The following is a 24590-nucleotide window of genomic DNA, read 5'->3' as shown; positions in this document are numbered from 1 at the left end:
ATTACAGCTATACAGGTATTGGTGAGGCCACACCTGGAATACAGCATGCAGTTTTGGTTTCCATATTTACAAAAGGATATACTTGCTTTGGAGGTAGTTCAGAGAGGGTTCACTAGGTTGATTCCGGAGATGAGGGGGTTGACTTATGAGGAAAGGTTGAGTAGGTTGGGCTCTACTTGGCATTCAGAAGAATGAGAGGTGATCTTATCGAAACATATAAGATTATGAGGGGGCTTGACAAGGTGGATGCAGAGAGGATGTTTCCACTGATGAGGGAGACTAGAACTAGAGGGCACGATCTTAGAATAAGGGGCCACCCATTTAAAACAGAGATGAGGATGAATTTCTTCTCTGAGGGTTGTAAATCTGTGGAATTCGCTGCCTCAGAGAGCTGTGGAAGCTGGGATATTGAATAAATTTAAGACTGAAATAGACAGTTTCTTAAACAATAAGGCGATAAGGGATTATGGGGAGCAGGCGGGGAAATGGACCTGAATCCATGATCAGATCAGCCATGATCTTATTGAATGGTGGAGCAGGCTCGAGGGGCCGTATGGCCTACTCCTGCTTCTATTTCTTATGTTCTTGTATTGTGTTGTATTCTTACTCCATGTTAAGCTATAAAAACCTGAGTCTGGTATCATCTGCAAATTGTGATATTGAGTTACCTCTTCTCAAATCATTCATGTAAATTATGAACAACAGTAGGTGCAGCACTGATCCCTGTGGAACACACTCTACCTTTCTCCACTCTGAGTAACTACCCTTTATCCCTACTCTCTGCTTTGTTTTTTTAGCCAATTTTCTATCCATTCGCTATTTGTTCCCTGACTCCACATGCCCTAACCTTCATCATGGGCCTACCGTGTGGTACCTTATTGAATACCTTTTAAAATACAAGTATAGGATATCTACTACTACAGTATCCGGTTAGTTAAGCATGACAATCTTTCGGAATCTATGCTATTTTTATGTTTTCTGTCTCTAGATGCTCGTCTATCACTTCTTTTAGTATAGATTTCAATATCTTTTCTACCACGCATTATGCTGACTGGTCCATAGTTCCCAGATTGTGTTCCAGCTCCCTTTTTGTATACAGGGTCAACATTAACTCTGCTAAACATCTGCCACTATTCCCTCCTATATGTAGTGTTTTATGATGAATTTGATTTGTGCAGGTAATATTTACAATATTAAATTCTTATACAGTGTACATCCCCAAATGGGGTGCAGGAAGAGTCTTGAGGGTTCACAATCTTTGGAGGTGGGAGGACAAGTTGATAAAGCTATTATAAAAGCATATAAGAACATAAGAAATAGGAGTAGGCCATACGGCCCCTCGAGCCTGCTCCACCATTTAATGTGATCATGGCTGATCCGATCATGGACTCAGGTCCACTTCCCTGCCCGCTCTCCATAACCCCTTATTTCCTTATTGTTTAAGAAACTGTCTATTTCGGTCTTAAATTTATTCACTGTCCCAGCTTCCACAGCTCTCTGAGGCAGCAAATTCCACAGATCCACAACCCTCTAAGAAATTTCTCCTCGTCTCACTTTTAAATGGGCGGCCCCTTATTCTAAGATTATGCCCTCTAGTTCTAGTCTCCCCTATCAGTGGAAACATCCTCTCTGCATCCACCTTGTCAAGCCCCCTCATAATCCTATACGTTTCGATAAGATCACCTCTCATTCTTCTGAATTCCAATGAGTAGAGGCCCAACTTACTCAGCCTTTCCTCATAAGTCAACCCCATCTCTGGAATCAACCTAGTGAACCTTCTCTGAACTGCCTCCAAGTATATCCTTTTGTAAATATGGAAACCAAAATTGCATGCAGTATTCCAGGTGCGGCCTCACCAATACCCTGTACAACTGTAGCATGTCTTCCCTGCTTTTATACTCCATCCCCTTTGTAATAAAGACCAAGATTCCATTGGGATCCTTGGATTTATAAATAGACGCACACTAAACCTTTATAAATCAACAGTTGGTCCTCAATTAGAATATTGTATCCAATTCTGGGCACCGGACTTTAGAAAGAATGTCAATGCATTGGAAGAGGTGGGCAGAGGAGATTTATCAGACCAGGGATCAAGGACTTCAGTTATGGGGAGAGACCAAGGAAGCTGAGATTGTGATCCGTAGAGTGGAGAAGGAGAAGGGAGATTTAATAGAGGAGTTCAAAATTAAGAGGGGTTTTCAAAGAGTAAACAAGGAGAAACCGTTTCCACTGGAGGGTTGTGTCAGTAATCAGCAGATACAGATTTAAGATAACTGCCAAAAGAGTGGTGATTATTTTTTTATGCAGCAAATTGTTGTGATCTGGAATGCAGTGCCTGAAAAAGTGGTGGCAGCAGATTCAATATTAACTTTCAAAAAGGAATTGGATAAATATCTGAAAAGGAAAAAAAAAAAATCAGGGCTATGGATAAAGAACAGATCAGTGGGACTAACTGGCTAGCTCTTTCACAGAGCTGGCATAAGCATGGTGGGCCGAATGACCACCATCTGTACTGCAGGATTCTATGATTATACGCAATGATAAATGCAAAAGGGAGGTTTTGCTCCATCTATTGCAGAATAACCTGCTTCCTTGGAATCTGAAGCAGGCTTCAGTTCTTACCCACATCAAAAATGCTGGTCCTGACAGTTCAGTACTTCTCATCTTTAAAAGACTAGGATATTGACCCACTTTATATATTTAATTGAGAGATCGCAGTAGAAGAACTGATTTCCACAATCAAATTGCAGCAAAGACACATTGCTTCTTGAAACAAAGATGAATCTTAATACAATGAATCCAAGAGACAAAAAAGCCCAGATTGAATACTGTGCATGTGTGCCGTCAAGATATTATTCAAATATCTGCTGTAATAATCTAATGGCTGTGTCTGTTGAACTTAAACATCCATGTCCCACCATTCTGAAGTGCAGTTAATCAGTGTGTGATGTGCCACTTAAGCTTTAGCAGACTGAATTCAACACAATAATGATTTGTAAATGAAGTCAACGCAATAACTATTACTGAACAAGTTTATCTAAATTTAATAAAATATCAGAATTCTGATACCAGAATACAAAACTTTGTTTTAGGTTTAAAACATAGTTGGTACAGTATATAACTAGCAGGCTGTATATCTCTCACTCTCTTTTCATTGACCTACTGAAGCTAATTTGAAAGCTCACCATCACTTTAAAAGCATTCAGAAATGCATTTGCAAAAATCACAAAAAGCAATCATTTGAAACATCACCCACATAAATATTGTAAATACAAACTCAATTTAATTTATTTAAATTAACCTTCTGCCATTACTATTGTTACATGTACCACCACAGTAATTGCTATTTTAACTAATACAACTATTGTATTTACTACTGTGCAAAGGTAGTTTACAGTGCACTTTTCCATTTTTAAATTGATACAATCCTAGGGATGAAGGTGTCAAATCTGGAATGCAAGATGCACCACCTTATTTTTTTTTTATCACCACCAATAACCATGGGGAACTGTGGCCTTGTGTGTGAAATGGGAACTGCTTGCTTAGGGCTGATTATTTAAAGACAGTTAAGTCTAACGTTATCCATCAAACTATACATATGGTTGTCACATGAAGAAAGGTTGAGCAAATTGGGCCTATACTCATTGGAGTTTAGAAGAAGTGATTTTATTGAAACGTATAAGATTTTGAGGGGGCTGGACAGGGTAGATGCAGAGAATGTTTCCCCTCGTGGAGGATTCTAGAACTAGGGGGCATAGTTTCTGAATGGTCACCCATTTAAGACAGAAATGAGGAGGAATTTCTTCTCTGAGGGTTGTGAATCTTTGGAATTCTCTACCCCAGGGAGCTGTGAAGGCTGGATCTTTGAATATATTTAAGGTGGAGATACAGATTTTTGAATGATAAGGGAGTCAAGGATTATGGGGAGCGAGTGGGGAGTGGAGCTGAGCCCAAGATCCGATCAGCCATGATCTTATTGAATGGCGGAGCATACTCGAGGGGCCAAATGGCCTACTCCTTCCTGCTCCTATTTCTTATGCCAAGCAGTCTAGAGCTGCATGTAATCAACAGGTGAGAGCCCTGTGGCTTGCTGCAAAATCTGAGACCCTCTTCTGTAAAAAGCCTCAACATTTCCTGAAATAAAAGGTTAATTAAAATTGTGTACACTGAAATTTTTAGGTTACTTGTACCCCTCCCAAAAGTTTTTAAGATAGAACTTAATTCAGCATTTTTTGATAAACAGCCATGCAGTGGCACCAATTGTGGTTAAGTATTATTTTTTAAATGTGTGTCAAATTTTAAAAACAGAATCAAGAGATTATCAACGTTGGAAGTTACTGAACCAATAAGAATGTTTTGATGTCATGAATGCAGATTAATACATCAGAAGGGGAAACCAGAGCTTGATGAAACATTGAGAAAAAATTTAAGTGGATGAACACTGTAGAGCATCGCCAGAGAATCCAGACTCAAAGGATTTGCTAAATTCCACTGGCGAATTTTTGTATTAATGAAGCAAGAAGCATGTGGTTGAAGACATTGTGTTGACTGCTAAACCCTCTTGCCCCAGCAACACAAGTATAAATACACCTTCTTTAGAAAACATTATGCATATATGGGATTACTGGTTTAGAACAGCCTAGGTAAATAATTGCAAGAGTCATGTCCCTTCAGGCAATATTGTTGATAAAAAGGGTGTTCAATAATGAACATCCTTTAACAACCCTCATTGAATTTACATAATAGATAGTTTTACAGCATCAAATTTTGATTGAAAACTCTAGTAGGATACTGAAAAATTGCAGTGTAATAGTTGGAAAGGAAACATTTATTTCTTCTTAACAAATTTTTTTGTTACAGCATTTGGGTTCATCCTCCTCCTCCCAGCTCCAATTCGGTTGTCCCGAATGTTTAAGTTAGCAGCTCTGCTGTAGATGTCATTCTCCACAAATGGAGAAACCCCGGCAGCATAATCTGGGTCAAAGACATTCGTCTTCTGCTTAGCCTTTTTGGACAGTCGTTGCTGAGGAAAGTTCTGATCTTCACTCAAATGTGGATTACTGCCGTGCTTCCCGCCATGTGGTGATGGGAGAGAATACTATTGGGGGGAAAAATGAATGCAACTCAAACACAATTTTAATCATAAGAATACCTGATATAAATGTATCATGCCAAATAAGGTATTTACAATTTGGTAAACTATAGTTGACTAAAAACCTAAGAAAAGGTTGCTCTTAAAAAGGAAATCTTTCCTTCTGAAACAAGACTCATATTCCTTCCATGTAATTAGTATTCTTTTAAATTATTTCGCTCTTCAAAGCTTTACTACATTCCACAACAGCATTCATCCCAGCATATTGTAAAAGAGATTACATGATACAGACCAGTGACATTTTCCTTGATTTAGCTTTCACCTCCCCCCCCACCCCACCAGAAATCCAGAAAAAAAAAATTCTAGTAAATTTCTCACTATCATTAAAGCAATTGGGATGACAATGGGAAGAGGGGAGTGATTACAAAAAGAATGTAATATTTCAATTACACCATTTCAAGTCCTATTGCTCCTCCCAATGATCATAAAGAATCGACTCACCTTCTCACCAACCAGCGCCCCACCCACTTCAGTTTTGAGCACCTGCATGTTACTTAGGGAGCAGAGTTTTTTTTGATAGTGCAAGTTTAAAAAAAACATTGGACCAAAACTTCAATGAATTCGAACTTTAAAAATATCATACATTGTGAATTAAGTATTACTGGAATATAGTTTTTACAGCTGTAACTTAAACGTTTCACTAACATCCATGCTTTGTTTTCAATTATATCAACTATACTCTTATCAAGCAATTTTGGAACAGTGGATGTTTTCAGACTAAAAATATAACAGGCATAACACTGAATAGTATAAATGCATTTAAAAAAAAAAACAGGATCTTACCCTCAGTCCTCGTGGGTTTAGCACTTTTGGGTTTTTTGAGAAATGCATGCGAAGACTGCCATCCTCATTCAAAGTCACTGCTACCTTCTTCAGTGTCTTGTTACCACAGCTTGGGCAGAATGTCTTGTTCATGTTAGATGTAGTCCTAGTTAAAACCAACCAGAGGCAAGTTTAGAGAGACAACTCTGGATTTCAGTTATCGTCATCATCCCTTCCTATTTTTTGGTACATTTATATAGTAGCTCAGAGGTAGGATTACCATCTCTGTCACATAAGAAGGACTCTGGTTACATCCACAGGTGGTCAGCAATTCACAATTCGTTATTTCAGTCGCAGTAAGACTGCTACAATTGGCCTTAGCACTGCTGGGCTAAGATGGGGAAATTAGTTTTCAATGTGTCTCAGTCTACACCATGAAACTGCCTCCAAGTCAGCAATTATTCAGAGAGGAATAAAGATGTCTGCTATGGAAATTATTATTTCAGAGGTGCTCTTCTGAGCTTGGAGCTAAAGCACAATATTGGACCAAAGAGGCTATCTTACTTTGCAGTTACTTGTGCTATAATTACTCAGTGACTACTGGATGCCAACACTGGGTCCCTAAAATCAGAACAATCCCGACAATAGTATCCTTTGCCTTGATGAGCATAAAAATCAATTAAAACTCAATTCAGAATGGACTGGGGTTAAACATACCACATGACTTGGTGCTTGGGGTTGGGACCCTCCGCTAGAACACCATGCTGGTGGAATGGTCTACACCCTTGGTGTTGACGGTTTCTTTCTTCTCCCGTGCTTCTGGGTTGCAGAAGCCTGCTCCACTCGGACAGTTTTTCGTGCTTCTATTTCTACCTGCCTCATCCTTCCCCTCCTCGGTTTTCACACATTCTCAGTGTCTTGCAAATGTTTTTTTTCCCTCTCATTATGCCTCGTATTTCCTCATGCCAATATTACTTTAGCTATTTAACCAACTCCTGATTTCCACAAGCACTTTACAGGCCATTTATTTCTCCGAGGGTACCGTTTTTTCTCCCCCTTTTTACTGCTGTTCATCTGTAATATCTTTGGGTTTTGACAAAGGATTCATACCCATAACATTAACTCCTCTGCTCTCTCCACGGATGCTGGTTGATCTGCTGAAAGTTTCCAGCATTTTCCTTGCTTTGTTTCAGATTTCCAGCATCTGCAGTTTTTGGCCTTCGGTGGTATGGCATGTGCTCATCCTCCAATACCCCACATGAAATTCCTGTTTTTTGTTGCAAATCACTGAATAGTTTGAGATTCACAAAATTACGTTCCAATGATCAATACTTACTTGAAACATGCATGACAACGCAGAATATAGTTTCTTGCTTGTTTTATAAGCATTCCATTTAATGAGATCACATGAAGCCCCATCTGAATAAGGACATTCTAAGAAAGAAAGAAAGAAAGAACTTGTATTTATCATGTAATGTTATAGTGTAGGCAAACACAGCAGCCAATTTGCACAGTGCATTATCCCACGAACAACAATAACAAATGAATCTATTTTCGTGATGTCGGTTGAGGGATAAATGTTGGTCTTCAGAGATGCCGTAATTGTGACCATCTTCAAAAAAGGAGACAAGTCCGACTGCAGCAACTAGAGTAATCTCCCTGCTGTCGGCCACTGGCAAAGTCATCGCAAGAATCCTCCTCAACCATCGTCTCCCTGTGGCTGAAGAGCTCCTCCCAGAGTCACAATGCAGATTCCGTCCACTAAGGGGTACAACGAACATGGTCTTCACCGCACGATAACTACACAGAAATGCAGGGAACAGCACCAACCCTTGTACATGGCCTTTGACCTCACAAAGGTCTTTGAAATTGTAAACCTGGAGTAACTATGGAGCGTTTCGGCTGCCCCCAAACGTTTGTCACCATCCTCCACCTGCTTCACGATGACATGCAAGCCGTAATCTGACCAACGGATCCACCAGAGACCCAATCCACATCCGAACTGGGGTCAAGCAGGGCTGCATCATCGTACCAAAAGCTCTTCTCGATCTTCCTTGCTGCAATGCTCCATCTCACTATCAACAAGCTCTCCGCTGGAACTAAACTATAGAACCAATGGGAACCTATTCAACCTACGTCACCTCCAGGCTAGATCCAAGGTCGTCCCATCCTCCCACATCGTACTACAGGACGGGGACGACACTTGCATCTGCACACACTCAGAGGCCCAACTCCAAGCCATCGTCAACACCTTCACTGAGACGTACAAAAGCATGGGCCTTACGCTAAGCATAAGAACAGAAGAAATAGGAGCAGAAGTAGGCCATTTGACCCCTCGAGCCTGCTCTGCCATTTAATAAAATCATGGCTGATCTGATCATGGACTCAGCTCCACTTCCCTGCCCGCTCCCCATAACCCTTATTGCTCAAAAATCTGTCTATCTCCACCTTAAATATATTCACTGACCCAGCCTTCACAGCTCTCTGGGGCAGAGAATTCCACAGACAAACAACTCTCAAAAGAAATTCCTCCTCAGCTCAGTTTTAAATGGGCGGCCCTTATTCTGAGACTATGCCCCTTAGTTTTAGTTTCCCCTATGAGTGGAAATATCCTCTCTGCATCCACCTTGTCGAGCCCCCTCATTATCTTATATGTTTAGAAAAGATTACCTCTCATTCTAATGAAGTGAGTGTAGGCCCAACCTGCTCAACCTATCTTCATAAGTCAACCCCTTCATCTCCGGAATATCCGTAAGACAAAGATCCTCCACCAACCTGACCCTGCCATACAGCACTACCCACCGGTCATCAAAATCCACGGCTCAGCCTTGGACAACGTGGACCATTTTCCATACCTCGGGAGTCTATCAGCAAGGGCAGACAGCGATGACGAGTTCTAACACTGCCTCCAGTGTGCCAGCGGAGTCTTCGATCACCTGAGGAAGAGTGTTTGAAGACCAGGACCTCAAATCTGGCACCAAGCTTACAGTCTACAGAGCAGTAGTGATACCTGCCCTCCTATATGGCTCAGAGACGTGGACTATATACTGCAGACAGCTCAAAGCGCTGGAGAAGTACCATCAGCGCTGCCTCCGCAAGATCCTGCAAATCCACTGGGAGGATAGATGCACCAACGTCAGTATTCTCGCTCAGGCCAAAATCCCCAGCATTGAAGCACTGGCCACACTCGACCAGCTCCGTTGGGCGGGTCACATCGTCCGCATGCCCGACACTATTAGGGGAAACTAAAACTAGGAGGCATGCTCTATTCGGAACTCCTACACGCCAAGCGAGCCCCAGGTGGGCAGAGGAAACACTTCAAGGACACCCTCAAAGCCTCCTTGATAAAGTGTAACATCCCCATCGGCAACTGGGAATCCTTGGCCCAAGACCGCCCAAAGTGGAGGAAGAGCATCCGGGAGGGCGCTGAGCACCTCGAGACTTGTTGCCGAGAGCATGCAGAAAGCAAGCGCAGGCAGCAGAAGGAGCGTGCGGCAAACCAGGCACCCCACCCACTCTTTCCTTCAACCACTGTCTGTCCCGCCTGTTACAGACTGTAATTCCCGCATTGGACTGTACAGCCACCTGAGAATTCACTCAGAGTGGAAGCAAGTCTTCCTCGATTTCGAGGAACTGCCTATGATGAAATATTGGCCACGAAACCAGGAGAAAAAATAAGTGTATGTCTAAATAATGTGTAGTCACTCAATGTGCAAAATATGTACTTAAAACATAAGCACAATAGTCACTTCATGTAGGTACAACCTCCAGTGCAGTATACAGTATGTCAGAGCAGACTCTAAGAGAACTCTCTCTGTTGTAATCTTATTAGATGACTATAGTCACTGCGCCTCTGAACTTTTCTTTCAATCTTTTTATGCTCTAAATACATCTTCCACCCTCTTCCTCCTGTCTATGTTCCAACTGTATGAAACCAAGGAAATTTACACCTAATCGGTTCTTCCTGATTTACCTTGTCCTCTCTTTTTCCAACCGGTGTGGTGTCTTGCACTATGGGCCTTAGCTCTTCACCATAGCTTGTCAATGTAAAATAAAGCTCAATTGCACATGCAAGGTCTGTCACTATTATTCATCTCCACTTGTCACTGGGACACAGGTATAGTCACCAGCTCAAATGGTGAGGTACAAATGATTTTACCTTTTTTTTGTGAGGGAACAACATGGCAACAATTAAGATTTCAATAGGTTTTCAAGCAGGAGTATAAATAATCAGGGCTAAATTTGCAGGGCTACGGGGAAAGGGCAGGGGACTGGGATATTGGCATGGGCTCAAAGGGCCAAATGGCCTCCTTCTGTGCTGTAACCATTCCATGATTCTAACCACTAAGTTTTCTACCAAATAGTTCAAAAACTTAAAATGAAGAACAAAATCCATTACCTGCATGGCAAAATCTGTGGTGATACAACCAACTTTGACATTTGCTACCGTCTCGGAGCAACCCATATCCTGGCAGATCTGCTGAATGTTACTAGGTGTTATCCACCCATCATCATCATCGTCGTCATCCTCCTCCTCCTCCTCCTCCTCCCCCCCTTCACTTCCATGCAGTTCTTCTTGTTGTTGATTCAGTGGTCTCTCTCTTGAAATGCAGACATTCTCTTTGTTCTGCTAAGTAATGCAGGTTAGCACATCAGTTTCTGGTAGGCAGCAAAGTATTAGAATCGGAATATCTACATTTATTTCTCCATGGCTGGAGATTAGCCTGCATTTAATGTTTATGTACAAGCAGTAACATTAGCTTATTTAAGCAATAGAATAAAACCCAAACCAAACAAAATACTGCAAATGCTGGAAATATGAAATAAAAAACAGAAAATGATGCAAACACTCAGCAGGTCAGAGAAAGAGAGTTAACGTTTCAGGTCGATGACCTTTCATCAGAATAAAACTCATATTGCTTACCAGCAAGTCTTGTAGATCTTCTTCAATGCTCGGTAGTGGGCTTCTCCAGTACTGAAAGGCATTGAATTCTGATGAATCAGCCACAGCTGACCCACCAGAATGATTTGTTCTGGTGGGATGGCCAGCCTCTGAAGCTGAAGGAATGACACAACTTCCCTTTGGGCAACCTTTCTCTGGAAGCTGTTGCATAAAAAGAAAATGATTTTCAGTATTTCTTACATTGTTGCATTAATACATACTTCACAAGCTAGAATACAAGAGTTTCTAAATCACAAAGGTCCCGTGGGAAGGATGAGCGAAACAGCTTTGTTTGAATGTACAATTCAACTTAATTCAGCCACTCAGCTGTGGCTCAGTAGGTAGCACACACGCCTCAGTCAGATGGTTGTGGGTTCAAGTCCCACTTCAGGGACTTGAGCACATAAATCTAGGCTGACACTCCAGTGCAGTGCTGAGGGATTGCTGTATTGTTGGAGGTGCCATCTTTTGGATGAGATGTTAAACTGAGGCCCCGTCTGCTTTCTCAGGTGGACGTAAAAGATCCCATGGCACTATTTTGAAGAGCAGGGGAGTTATCCCCGTTGTCCTGGCCAATATTTATCCCTCAATCAACAGAACAAAATCAGTTTATCTGGTCATTATCACATTGCTGTTTGTGGGAGCTTGCTGTGCGCAAATTGGCTGCCGCGTTTCCCACATTACAACAGTGACTACACTTCAAAAGTACTTCATTGGTTGTAAAGTGCTGCGAGATGTCGGGTGGATGTGAAAGGCGCTATATAAATGCAAGTCTTTCTTTCTTTAATCTCAACTGACTCAGTCTAAACAAGTTCAGATCTAAATTAAAGCTATTAGCTCAAAACAGATATCACATTTTAGTTTCAAGTTTTTACAATAGTTGCAAGTTTTGACTTCTTGAGCAGTTCAGAAATGTTATTTCTGCGATTTGCCTCTTTCTCCTCCTCCCCCACCTCCCAACTTTCTTCCCTGATGTCCTGAGGGAGGCTGACTTCTTTCATGCTGGTAATCCATGGGCAATTTTAGATGCAAATCTAGATGGGCTATTTGAATATGGGGGACATCATAGTGACTTCTGATCCTGTCTTCAACCAATCTTTACACATAGGAGCCTGACTAAACTTTCCTTTTCTTGGTGCTCCTGACTGCTGTCCCAGTTGAAATCAACTAACTCAGCAGCACCCTCTGAGAATCAAACCAAAACCACCAGGTCTGCATGGAGCGTATACATTAGGCCGGGGGAGTTGGGACGGGATGAATGAAAACCTGTTTTTTCAGCCAAATCTGGTCTAACTTAATCCATTCTGAACAGCATTGGCTTTGACTTAGTGCCATGTTTCTCTCAACTTCAAACCATTCTCTCTCATTCTTCCCCCTCATTTCCCTTTGCCCCAGTACATCAGTTTCGATCTTCAATTTCCAATTTTCATCTCTTATTTTAATTAGTAATGCAGTTATACATATTCAATATTACAAAGTAGGTCCATCTCGTTCAAAAGATGAATCCACTAAGTTTTAACTAAATAAGGTACAGTAAAGGGCTCGACAGGGTAGATGCAGGGAGGATGTATCTATCCCCTGGCTGGGGAGTCTCAAACCAGGGGATCACAGTCTCAGAATAAAGGGTCGGCCATTTAGGACTGAAATGAGGAGAAATTTCTTCACTCAGAGGGTGGTGAATCTTTAGAATTCTCGACCCCAGAGGGCTGTGGATGCTCAGTCGTTGAGTATATTTAAGACAGAGATTGATAGATTTTTGGATATTAAGGGAATCAAGGGATATGGGGATAGTGCAGGAAAGTGGAGTTGAGGTAGAAGATCAGCCATGACCTTATTAAATGACGGAACAGGCTCGCGGGGCTGAATGGCCTACTCATGCACCTATTTATGTTTTTATGTTCTTAAAACACTAGGGTACAAAACAAAGAAAGTCTGCATTTGGAAGATATGCCTTAAAACCTTTAAATTCAAGCTCCATTCTGGGACTTGAAGCTGAGCTAGGCTGACAGTTCAATGCAGTACTGAGAGACAGTACTTTCAGATGAGACGTTAAACTGTCTGCTTGTTCAGGCGAATATAAAAAGATCTCAAGGCAAATTTTCAAAGAGCATGGAATTATCCCAATGTCCTGGCCAATTTCATCTTCAACCAACAGCACCAGAACAGATTAACTAATCATTCATCTCATCTGCTGTTTATGGAAACTTGTTGTGTCAAATTTGGCTGTTGCAGCCGTCACAAAACAACAGTGACTAGTGTCAGCTGTGGCTCGGTGGGTAGCACGTTTGCCTCTGAGTCAGAAGATTGCGGATTGAAGTCCCACTCCAGAGACTTGAGCATAAAAATCTAGGCCGACACTCCAGTGCATACTGAGGGAGTGCTGCACTGTCGGAGGTGCCATCTTTCGGATAAGACGTTAAACCGAGGCCCCGTCTGCTCGCTCAGGTAGACATAAAAGATCCCACAGCACTATTTTGACGAAGAGCAGGAGAGTTATCCCCATTGTCCTGGCAAATATTTATCCCTCAACATAACAACAACAGATTATCTGGTCATAACCACATTGCTGTTTGTGGGAGCCTGCTGTGCGCAAAGTGGCTGCTGCGTTTCCTACATTACAACAGTGACTGCACTTCAAAAGTACTTTATTGGCTGTAAAGCGCTTTGGGTCATGAAAGGCGCTTTTTAAATGCAAGTCTTTCTTTACTGTTCTATACAGGTTGGGCCTCCCTGGCCCGGCACCCTTGGGACCTGACCGGTGCCGGACCAGAGAATTTTCCGAACCACGGGAGGTCAACTGGTGACAACACTGCTGACAACGATCCGGATGCGTTCTACGCATGCGCTGCGCTGAAGCCTACTGCGTAATGTTTTGTTGTCCAGAATCATTCCGTTTTTTTAAAATCCTCAGGCCCAGTTTCGGTGCCTCAGTCAGCCACGTGCCCTTCCCTTGCCCGGCCCGCTTACCTCAGTGAACACCAACACTAACACCGCAAAAAACCAAATACACAAATAAAACTAGAGATCGGAGATAAAGTGGAGGATAAAGTCAAGGAGAGACGCCGACCCTTACCCACAATCCTACTCCCTGTGTCAGTCTGTGTCTAAGCTGCGAGCAGAGCCTGACTGGTGGAAGCGGCAGCCTCCTCGCACCGACACACACACACACACCTCCCCCCTCCAAAGACCACGACGGCCCCCACACACACACACACATACACACACACACACACACACACAGCGGTTCTTGCAGTATGGAATGTGTGATGGATCCTGAGACAGAGAATCAGAGCCTGCCTCCCTCACCGACCCCCCCCCCACCGGGCAGGTCAGAACGCTTTGCATAATGCACAGACCCCTCCCCCTCCCCTGAGACAGAGAGAGAGAGGGACAGCAAGCTGCAGGCAGCGCTTTTGTGCAACATGCATGTGCTCTGTGTCTGTGGCTCCCGCTTGCAGCCTGTAGGCATGGTCCCCAGCACCAGCAGAACCCGGACTGACTGACAGCCGCTCCAACCAATCGCTGCACACACACACCGCAGCAGCAGCCCAGCCCAGCCCAGCCAAGCCCGCGCGCCGCAACACCGCCTAAAGGGGCAGTCCACGCCGGGACTGATGGCGGACCAGGGATGTCTCCGGACTAAAGAGTCCCGGACTGGAGAGATACAACCTGTATTTTGATAATAGAGTTTAGGAATGTAGTATGTACAAAGCTAACTATCAACAGTTGTTGTTTGAGAATTCGAATATTCTAAACTATGCGTTTTAAATTTCATTTACCTTCGATGGCAGGTGAAAGCCTGCTATGTTGATCAGTGATTCTGGGTGTCTTAAAGTGCTGCTCACTTCAACCTACCAAAAAGAAACAAATTGGATTTTCCACAATTAGTGATTTTTTTTTATCTTGAATATATCTGCCTAACATTTCTATTATACAAAATAAACACTGGATTGCTTACATGAGATGTGTACATTTTGAAGCAGAGAGTGTGGCAATGTGACTCCTGCACATGATACTGAAATGCCAATACATGCTCACTGCACTGGGCTCAGCATACCTGCACAGAAAGTTTCTGCAGATTTTAGATAAACCATATATCCAATGAATGTGTGTATTTGACACAGGATGTACAGATAGGACGCAACTGCTGCCAATGAACCGGAAATGTTCTGCGCCTGCGCACTTCAGGTTCGTCATGGGAGCCGGTTCGCTTTTTTTTTTAAATTGAAATGCCGGGAGGAAGCGGGATCTTTGAAACAAAAACAGAAGCTTCCGGTTCAAGATGAATATGCAGTGCGCTTCTGCGCAGCTTCTGGTCATTGGCAGGAGTCACTCCGTAATTTATATTACCTTGGCAAACAAGCAGTTTTTACTGTGGACCAGTGACTTCTGTTAATTATTGGTCCCATTTCACACTTTCAGTTTTGGGCCTAATTTTAATTCAGCAACAGCAGAACGAAAGAGATACAAATCCCTTTGAAAAATGTTTTCTGGATTTGCAAGCCTGTGTATTAGATTGTACTACTATGGTATCAGATTTGATTTCAAAATACTGGGCAAAGTGCATTGAATGGAAGCTTGATGGACCAGCTGGTCTTTTCCTGCCCATCATTTTCATATGAATAAGATCTTATTTTAGAAACTCAAAAACATCCACCATATTCAAAACATTTGTAAAGTAACTGACTGTTCCTCTAAAACTATCCATGTGCAGTAGATGCTCATTAGAAACAGAACAACAGCCTATGCAAAATTAAAGTTTCCACAGTGCAGACATTCAGATGTGATTCAATAAACAGCTCTATATTTTGCTACCCGATTGAAACCCTGCACCACCAGTAACCATTTCTTTTTCCACTTTTGTGATCTCAGATTGGCAAGTGAATGTCATTTATAAAACTATGACCTAGAATGCTGGTACTCCACTGTACTGTGACCCAAACATAGAATTCCTCATATGGAAAGTTCCTATCCTTGTTCATACTCCCAGGTAAGGTGCTGAGCAGAAACCAATGCTTTTCCAGAGATGGCAAGGTGGGAAAACAATGGAGGCCAAATTGTTCAGATAATTCTGATTCATCTCCTTAAAACTGCTTATGAAGCAGCATTGGCAGAAACCCGGGAAGGGGTTGACTGCCCTCAGTACTGGGGAGATGCCTTATTCAAGTCGCAGGAACATAGCTTCATTACATACCAATGAGAGCTTTACATATAAAGCTTGGTCATGGGCTGCCTAACAAACTATTTTGAATGCATAAATCACAGCAACAAGGGAAGAATCAGTCAAACGCAGAGGTAACTCCCTGCATTTTTAGAATTCATTCTTGGGACACATGTTTGGAAGGTGCTGCCGAATAAGCCTTGGTGACTTGCTGCAGTGCATCCTGTAGCTAGAACACACTGCAGCCATGGCACGCCAGTGATAGAGGGGGGGGCAGGGTCGATGAAGTGCCGATCAAGCAGAATGCTTTGTCCTGGATGGTGTTGAGCTTCTGGAGTGCTGTTGCAGCTGCAGCCATCCAGGCAACTGGAGAGTATTCCATCACACTTCTGATTTGTGCCTTGTAGGTGATGGAAGCTTTGGGGAGTCTGGAGGTGAGACACATGTTGCAATATACCCAACTTCTGACCTTTTTTAGTAGCCACAGCATTTGTGTGGCTGGTCCAATTGAGTTTCTAGTCAATGAAGGCCCCCAGGATGTTGATAATGCAATTGAATGTCAATGGGAGGTGATTAGGCACTCCCTCGTTGAAAATAGTCGTTGCCTGGCTCTTTCGTGGCACAACGTTACTTGTCACTTATCAGCACAAGCCTAGATGTTGTCCAGATCTTGCTGCGTACAGGCATTGACTACTTTATTATATCATTATCACATAAAACATTTAGATTCTGCAAAAAATCAAATTCAGTCTTTAATATTAGTATACACATATATTACAACCCACAATAAATGATTTTTATATAGAAATTTTCCTTAATAACGATCACCATGCCATTGTAAAGATAAACCATGCCATCCCCAAAAATGTGTCTGCAGTTACTTTTGTGCAGCTACAGATTTCTACGGGTGTTGCTGTTCAGACAGTACAAGACAGCCCATTAGTGAAAGAACTTCTACATGATAAATGACTTACTTTTTGTGCAGGTTCTTTTTTCAGGTGGCCAACTCCCACAAATTCAGCTTCAAGCTGACAGGTTAGTGCCAGAACCTTAATGTCAGTTGCTGAGAGGCTGGGATAGTCTCCAGTTTTTTTGGAAAATTCAGTTACTGTGAAGAAAATATCAAAAAGCAATTTTTAAAAGAAGCTTTGAATCTAGAGAACTTTAGGAACAATTTGCATTTATATAGCACCTTTCACATCCTCAGGACTTCTCCATACTTCGGCAAATGCACCAGGTGGTTTCCACACAACAAGCTTCCACAAACAGCAATGAGATGAATGACTGATTAATCTGTTTCAGTGGAGTTGGTGGCCACAACCCCAGGAGAACTCCCCTGCTTTTCTTCAAATAGTGACATGGGATTGTTGACATGAGCAACATCTGATCCAAAAGGCCACAGCTTCAACAATGCAGCACTCACTCAATACTGCACTGGAATGTTGAAATTACGTGCTTTGAATCCACAACCTTATGACTCAAGAGGCAAGAATCCTCCCACAGAGGCAAGCTAATAGCCTGCATTTTTGCTAGATGGTGCACAAACATAAGAATCAATAGAACTTAGGAACATAGGAACAGGAGTAGGCCATTTAGTCCCTTGAGCCTGTTCTGCCATTTCATTAGATCATGGCTGATCTGTGACCTAACTCCATATATCCACCTTTGCCCAATGACCCTTAATACCTTTGGTTAACAGAAATCTAATCAATCTCAGATTTAAAATTAACAATTGACCTAGCAACCAATGCCATTTGCAGAAGAGTATCCCAACTTCACTCCTGAATGGCTCTAACTTTTAGGCTATGTTCCCTAGTCCTAGAATCCCCAACCAGCAGAAATAGCTTCTCTCTATGCCCAGTCAGTTCCCCTTAATATCTTGAAAATTTTGATCCCATAACCATCTAAATTCTAGGGAATATAACTTTAGTTTGTGTAATCTCTCCTCGTAATTTAACCCTTGGAGTCCAGGTGTCCTTTTGCTAAATCCGTGCTGCACTCCCTTCAAGGCCAATATATTCTTCCTACAGTGTGGTGCCCAGAACTGAACACAGTACTCCAGGTGCAGTGTAACTAGGGTTTTGTAGATGCAGCATAACTTCTACCCCTTGTATTCTAGTCCTCTAGATATAAAGGCTAGCATTCTATTAGCCTTTTTGATTACTTTCTGTACCTGTCCATAACATTATAAACAAACTCCAGGTACAACCTCCGGAATCCAGAAACCTCGGGACAGAGGCCATTCAGTTTTTTCCGGGTTTCATAAGGTCACAAGAAATAGGAGCAGGAGTATTTGGCCCCTCGAGCCTGCTCCACCATTCAATAAGATCATGGCTGATCTGATCATGGACTCAGCTCCACTTCCCTGCCCGCTCCCCTTTCGGTACAGAAATACGATGTCCCAAAACCGGAAACCCCTGGGCCGACTTTCGGGTATTTCCAGATTTCGATGTCCCGAATCCGTAACTTTTCTCAGCAACCCGCCCGATCCACTGCCTGGAGCAACAATTCGGCAGCAGAGGGCCACAGCCCATGAGAACAATTCCGGCAATCAAGTAAATGGTGAGGGGGGGCTCTGGATGCGTGGGATGGAAGCGGCCTGGGGCAAGGGTGGCCTAAGGAAACCTAAAAAAACTGTTTCATAACTTACCTGCCTGGACAGTAATTTACATGCACCTATCTATATTCATAAATATAGAAAACAAGTAAGAACTGTGTCAGATTTCAGGTTGTATAGTACAAAAAAGAAATCGGCAGTTAACATTCCCGCTGTTATTCTACACTGTGGTGATTTCCATTGTGTTAATTTGCATATATATTGATATAACTGTTCTTTAAAGGCATTAGTAGAAAATGTTTGAAGAACTCGACTTCTTCCAATGTTTCCCATTTTTCCCCATAAATCGGGATTCCTGACTATTTTCTCCATGGCTTCAGCGAAACAGTCCGACGACCGCTGCCTAAGAAACCCGGTCGACCACGGACTCGAGAGGTCTGCCTGAATTCACGGTGATGACCGGACAACGGGTGTACACGGCCTCCAAGGGCGGGGAAGTTGCCACTGCTCCACCTTTCAGGCCGCCAACTAAAACCGAAGATCAGTTCCCGATGATGTCCGATATTTAAAGAGGAACCCGCTGCCTTCCTGTAGGTTAACATCGGGATCAGAGGGGCTAACATCGTTGCCCTCATTTTAACTTCCTATGGCCTGTTGCCCGGCAGGGGGGCAGTTAAAATCAGAGCCAAAGTGTCTAATCACATCTGGATGACTCCTTACTTCGTGCGCCGTTTAAAAAAAAAAAGTCCGGTCTGGATTTCAGACAACTCCTCCTCCGATCTGCACAATGTCCGGTTTTCGGAACATGCTGGTTTTTAGAACTCCGGATTTCGGAGGTCGTAACTGTATATACATGGAACACTAATTCTCTTTGAACCTCCACTGTTTCTAGCTTTTCCCCATTTAGAAAGTACTCTGTTCTATCCTTTTTAGGTCCAAAGTGGATGAACTCACACTTGCCTACATTAAAATCCATTTGCCAGTTTTGCCCATTCACCTAATCTATTAGTATTTCTTTGAAATTTTATGCTTCCATCTAAACTGCTAACAATGCCAACTATCTTTGTGTCATCGACAAACTTGGATCTATGGCTCTCTATCCTATCATCGAAGTCATAGTGAGTAGTTGAGGCCCCAACACAGATCCCTGTAGGACATCACTAGTCACATCCTGCCAATTAGCGTAACTGCCCATTATCCCCACTCCGTCTCCTGCCACTCAGCAAATTTCCTAACCAGGTCAATAATTTACTTTCAATTCAATAAGCTTCAACTTTAGTTAGTTAACAGTCTCTTATGAGGGACTTTATCAAATGCCTTCTGAAAGTCCATATAAAATAACATCCGTAGACATTGCCCTGTCCATTACTTTAGTCACCTTTTCAAAAATTCAAATCAGGCTCATCAGGCATGACCTACCCTTTTCAAATCCATGGTGGCTCTCTGATCAGCAGAATTTTCAAGGGGTCAGTCAACCTATCCTTAATTATAGACTCTAGTAATTTCTGGACAACAGATGTTGGGCTAACTGGTCTATAATTCCCCAGTTTCCACCCTCACCTTTCTTAAATAGCAGAGTGGCATGTGCAATTTTTCCAATCTAAATGGATAGTTCCTGAATTGAGAGAATTTTAAAAGTTTATTGTTAGGACATCTGCAATGTTCTCAACTACTCCTTTAAAACCCTGGGATGGAAACCATCTGGCCACGGGGATTTGTTACTCTTTAGTGCCATTATCTTCTTCATTACTGTTATTTTGCTAGATTAATTTTGGCAAGACCTTGATTCAATATTAGTTTCCTTGGGATGTGCAGCATACTATCCTCTTCCTCTACTGTAAATACTGATGCAAAGTAATTATTCAACATGTCCACCATTTCCTTATTTTCATTTACAATATCACTATTATCAGTTTTCAAGGGGCCCATATTGCTCCCAAGCACCCTCTTTTTCCGAATATAATTGTTTAAAAAAAAAGTGTTGATTTTAATATCCCTTGCAAGTTTCTTTTCAAATTCCCTTTTTGGAGCTATTATTTGTTTTGTCACCTTCTGTTGTTCTTTATATCTCTCCCAGTCGCCAGGATTTTTTGCATTTTTGTACCTGTATGTTTTTTCTTTTAGTTTGGTTATGCATGGCTGTTTATTTTTGGCAAGTAGAGCTCATGTCCCTTAGGGGTGTAAACTGGTTCTACATCACGTTAATTTATTTTTTGAACACCTCCCACTGATCGTGTCAATTTACCCATTAACAGATTTACCCAGTTTACTGTGGACAGTCTCGGTTTCATTGCGTTGAAGTTGGCATTGCCTAAATTTAGAATCTTAGTAGCTGTTTCACTTTTCTTTCTTTGAAACACAACGTCGAGCTTGATCATATTATGATTGCTATTAAATAAAGGTTCACGGACTGTAGGGTTCTTAACTTGGTTAACAAACTGGTAACTGTACAGCACTGCTGGGCTCAAATGGCTACTGTGCTCACCTACATAACTGACTCATTTCAAAGTGAAGCATTTTGGAGCACTTTTGATAAGGTATTTTATGAATGCAAGCTCTTGCTTTCCTTCATTACACAATGATATCCACTTTGTTTAAAAAAAGTGAAACCAAAAAATAACAAGAACTTAAGATTTTATAACCAAAACTATATTTCTTTTACACTTTAAACTAAGCAAATCACATAGGGGGAACCTCACCTTGTCTGATATATTCAGGAAATGGCTCTTTGAAATGGAGCTGGTATGGCAAAACTGCCAGCCTTCGCTTAGTTTCCTTGTCCCGTATTTCATTCACAACTTCCTTTATTGTGTAGATGCTTTTTCCAAACTCCTAAAATCAATAAAAACATTAAGAGCTATAATGCAATGAAAACTACTTTTATCGATTTTATCTCTCAAATCAAATGTTGTTAATTTGATAAACTCCCAGCCCACGTTGAAAGAAAATATATAATCAATCTTGTTTAACAACTCCCTCAGATTGTGAACTTCGAACTCCTCTCTTGAAATATCTTTTTTTGGTTGCAGGTGGGTGGGGGCGACATTAAGGAAGAGAATGGGGTACAGGTGGACATAAAAGATCCCATGTCACTATTTAAAGAGAAGGGAGCTCTCGGTGACATGGCCACCAGTCCTCACTCAACTATTACCAAACACAGGTTATCTGCTCATTCATCTAGCTTCCTATTTGTCCTACCTTGCTATATATAGATTAGATTCCACATCTGCCTACATAACAAATATTTCAAAAGTTATACATGGGATGTGGCTAAGTGCTTTACAGCCAAAGAAGTTACAATTTCTTACAAAGATACATTTCTTTTACTTTTTTTTCCTTTAGTCGTTTGCTTCCTCCCAACCCACCATCCAGCTTTTTTCATATTTCTTCCATTATTCTTTCTACTAATTTTATTTTCTTTATCTCAGTTTTCAATTTTTTTTCTTCCAATTTGTCCCATCTTGCAGCCAGAGAACAAGTAGATTGCTCATGTGCAGACTGCCAAACGAACAAACATCGAGCACATCTACCAAGTCTCGTGTCCTGTTAGATAACTATAACCAATCACTATTTTTTTTCCCGTCAAATCTGCAAATTATGCAAAACTAATGCATTGCTATAATTTCACTTGGAAACAGTTTGTTATAACTTAGGATCTTCTGAAGTTCACGCAGAAATGTCAAATTCTACATTTCCATCCTGCTTAGCAAACATCTGACCTCTCAATGGCTCCATGACTAAAAGCATCATGCGATGTGGTATTGAGGCTATGCTGACAGGCAGCGCTCAGGTCTGTGCTGAATTGGCCAATTTTAGCTGGAATGATTGGAGATGCTACAAATGGCCTCAGTGTCTACAGGCAAGGCAAGGTAAGGTAAGGTAAAAAAGTCACATCTCCAGTCCTGGGTAAAATCCACGGGGTTGTCGCAGGCATTATTTTATATCAGACACTGGAAACTTCAAAACTGTTCACCTGACAAAAGTCTGATTTTAAAGATACAAGCTCCTTTTTCCTGCTCACTTGCGTTTTATGATGTGGAGGCATTAAGTTTATTATTAAAGCTTTCTAGGAATTTTTACAGCAGCAAAACAGAAAAACATAGGAAATGCGGTGGCATTTGAACACCGCAAACTCCCACAAACAGCAATGTGATAATGACCAGATAATCTGTTTTAGTGATGTTGATTGAGGGATAAATATTGGCCAGAACACCAGGGATAACTCCCTTGCTCTTCTTCAAAATAATGCCGTGGGATCTTTTACGTCCACCTGAGAAATCAGTTTAACGTCTCATCTGAAGGATAGCATCTCCAACAGTGCAGCACTCCTCGGATTCTGCACTGGACTGTCAGCCTAGATTTTTGTGATGAAGTCTCTGGAGTGGGACATGAACCCACAACTTTCTGACTCTGTGGTAAATGCAGTAATTTTGTATCAGAGTACTCCAGGGTGCTTCTGAGAATTGACTAATCAGCCTGGCTCAGTCGTATGACCAGAGGGAATAGATCAGCCAGGCTCAGCAGTTTGGTTTGGAGAATCTTGAGCCTGACGATGGATTCTCACACGTACCTGACACCAGGCTGATAATGTATGAAACTTTGCCAGCGCACAATTAGATCTAGAAAGTTCCATTCACGCAGTTACACTCAATTACTGTGGTTCAAAAATGCCAACCTACTTTGATGAGCATCACAAAGAAAAATATGTTTGGTTATCCAATCCATCTCCTTTTTGATTATTTGAGAGTCAGCCGTGGCTCGGTTGGTAACACCCTTGCATCTTAGTCAGATGGTCGTGGGTTCAAGTCACTCTAGAGACTTGAGAACATAAATCCAGGCTGACACTCCAGTGCAGTACTGAGGGAGTGCTGCATTGTTGGAGGTGCAGTCTTTCGGATGAGACGCTAAACCGAGGCCCCTTCTGCTCTCTCAGGTGGACGTAAACGATCCCATGACACTATTTAAAGAAGAGCAGGGGGGGCTATCCCCGGTGTCCTGCACAATATTTATCCTTCAATCAACATCACTTAAAGAAAAACAGATTATCTGGTCATTATCACATTATTGTGCGCAAATTGGTTGCCATGTTTCCTACATTATGACAGTGACTACACTTCAAAAAATACTTCATTGGCTGTAAAGTGCTTTGGGACATCCTGAGGTGGTGAAAGGTGCTATTGAAATCCAAGTTTTTCATTCGATCTACACTGTTGAAGGCGGCGAGTCTGAAACAGATGGTGAAATGCAGGGGGGATGAATGCACGAGATCTTTTGGAAGGTCTGTAACATTTCCAACAGCGTTCTCATTAAACCGTTAGGCAAAACGGAGGCCTGAGATCTGACAGCGCTCCGTCCCGCCCCCAGACCCCGAGAAACAAACACAAAACAATTTACAAGACCAAGGTTGTTGCTGCCCCTTTCCACAAAGGCTGCATAGCGGCCGCCCACCAACCTGCAGCGGCGCGTTCTTCAGGAAAGCTCCGGCGTCCGCCACAACATGCTCCACCGCAGTCGCCGCCATTTTCGATTCTGCCACTGTCCAATCACCAACGCCGTTGCTGGCGCTACACTCGCTCGCGAACTAGCTGCTCATTGGGCAGTGCAGCAAATCTAGGCAACCCACCAGTGCAACGCTAAGCTGCTGCATTCCACATTGGCTTTGATTGATTTAAGTGTCAATGGTGGGGGGGTGGGCGGGGGAGGAAAGAAGCTGCGCTCATTTTCTACATTGTATCTTCACCTGACAAAAGAACGTGAACAGTATCAAAAAAACATGTATAAATAGATGTGGTGCCCAGGAACTTTCATTCAAGATAGAAACTATTTGGGATAATGTCTTTATTTAAAGGATCAAATTATAAATAATGCACAGTAAGGATCTACCTCTGTTTTGAAGTTAATTTGACAGCAAATGTTGACGTCAAAATTCAAATCATTAAATCCAGATCAAATGTTCCAATTTCTGAAAGGCTACCTTTCATTTGTTAGATTTATTAAATATAAAACAAACTTATGT

The 24590-nt window shown here is 42.1% G+C and overlaps 1 protein-coding gene across 2 annotated transcripts; it reads right to left on the bottom strand.

Annotated features, from left to right (window-relative positions):
• Positions 1-3020: 3020 nt before the first annotated feature.
• On the bottom strand, positions 3021-24107 carry nob1 (NIN1 (RPN12) binding protein 1 homolog). 2 transcript variants are annotated; one of them, XM_070896990.1, is made up of 9 exons: positions 24027-24107; positions 21274-21406; positions 16992-17125; positions 14636-14707; positions 10839-11018; positions 10314-10544; positions 7251-7348; positions 5936-6080; positions 3021-5098 (listed from the first exon to the last, which is right to left on the bottom strand). In XM_070896990.1, the coding sequence occupies exons 1-9, from the start codon at positions 24093-24095 to the stop codon at positions 4829-4831; spliced, it is 1332 nt and encodes a 443-aa protein (XP_070753091.1). In that variant the 5' UTR covers positions 24096-24107; the 3' UTR covers positions 3021-4828. The 2 variants fall into 2 exon arrangements, with proteins under 2 accessions (XP_070753091.1, XP_070753092.1); XM_070896991.1 differs by having other exon boundaries at positions 10314-10541.
• Between the last annotated feature and the right edge of the window lie 483 nt (positions 24108-24590).

Source organism: Pristiophorus japonicus, chromosome 13, assembly GCF_044704955.1.
Source record: "Pristiophorus japonicus isolate sPriJap1 chromosome 13, sPriJap1.hap1, whole genome shotgun sequence".
In the NCBI taxonomy this organism is placed as follows: domain Eukaryota; kingdom Metazoa; phylum Chordata; class Chondrichthyes; family Pristiophoridae; genus Pristiophorus; species Pristiophorus japonicus.
The sequence above is the reverse complement of the archived record's forward strand: the minus strand, read 5'-3'. Positions and strand labels throughout refer to the sequence as shown.

Bases quoted from the DNA above. Each gene is read 5' to 3' on its own strand.
- nob1 (XM_070896990.1), bottom strand. From the start codon at position 24,095: ATGGCGGCGACTGCGGTGGAGCATGTTGTGGCGGACGCCGGAGCTTTC. The intron at 11,019-14,635 runs GTAAATGAAATT...TTTATGCAACAG, and splicing joins GCTTTCACCTGCCATCGAAG to CTTCCAGAGAAAGGTTGCCC. The intron at 7,349-10,313 runs GTAATGGATTTT...TTTCTTTCTTAG, and splicing joins CCACAGATTTTGCCATGCAG to AATGTCCTTATTCAGATGGG.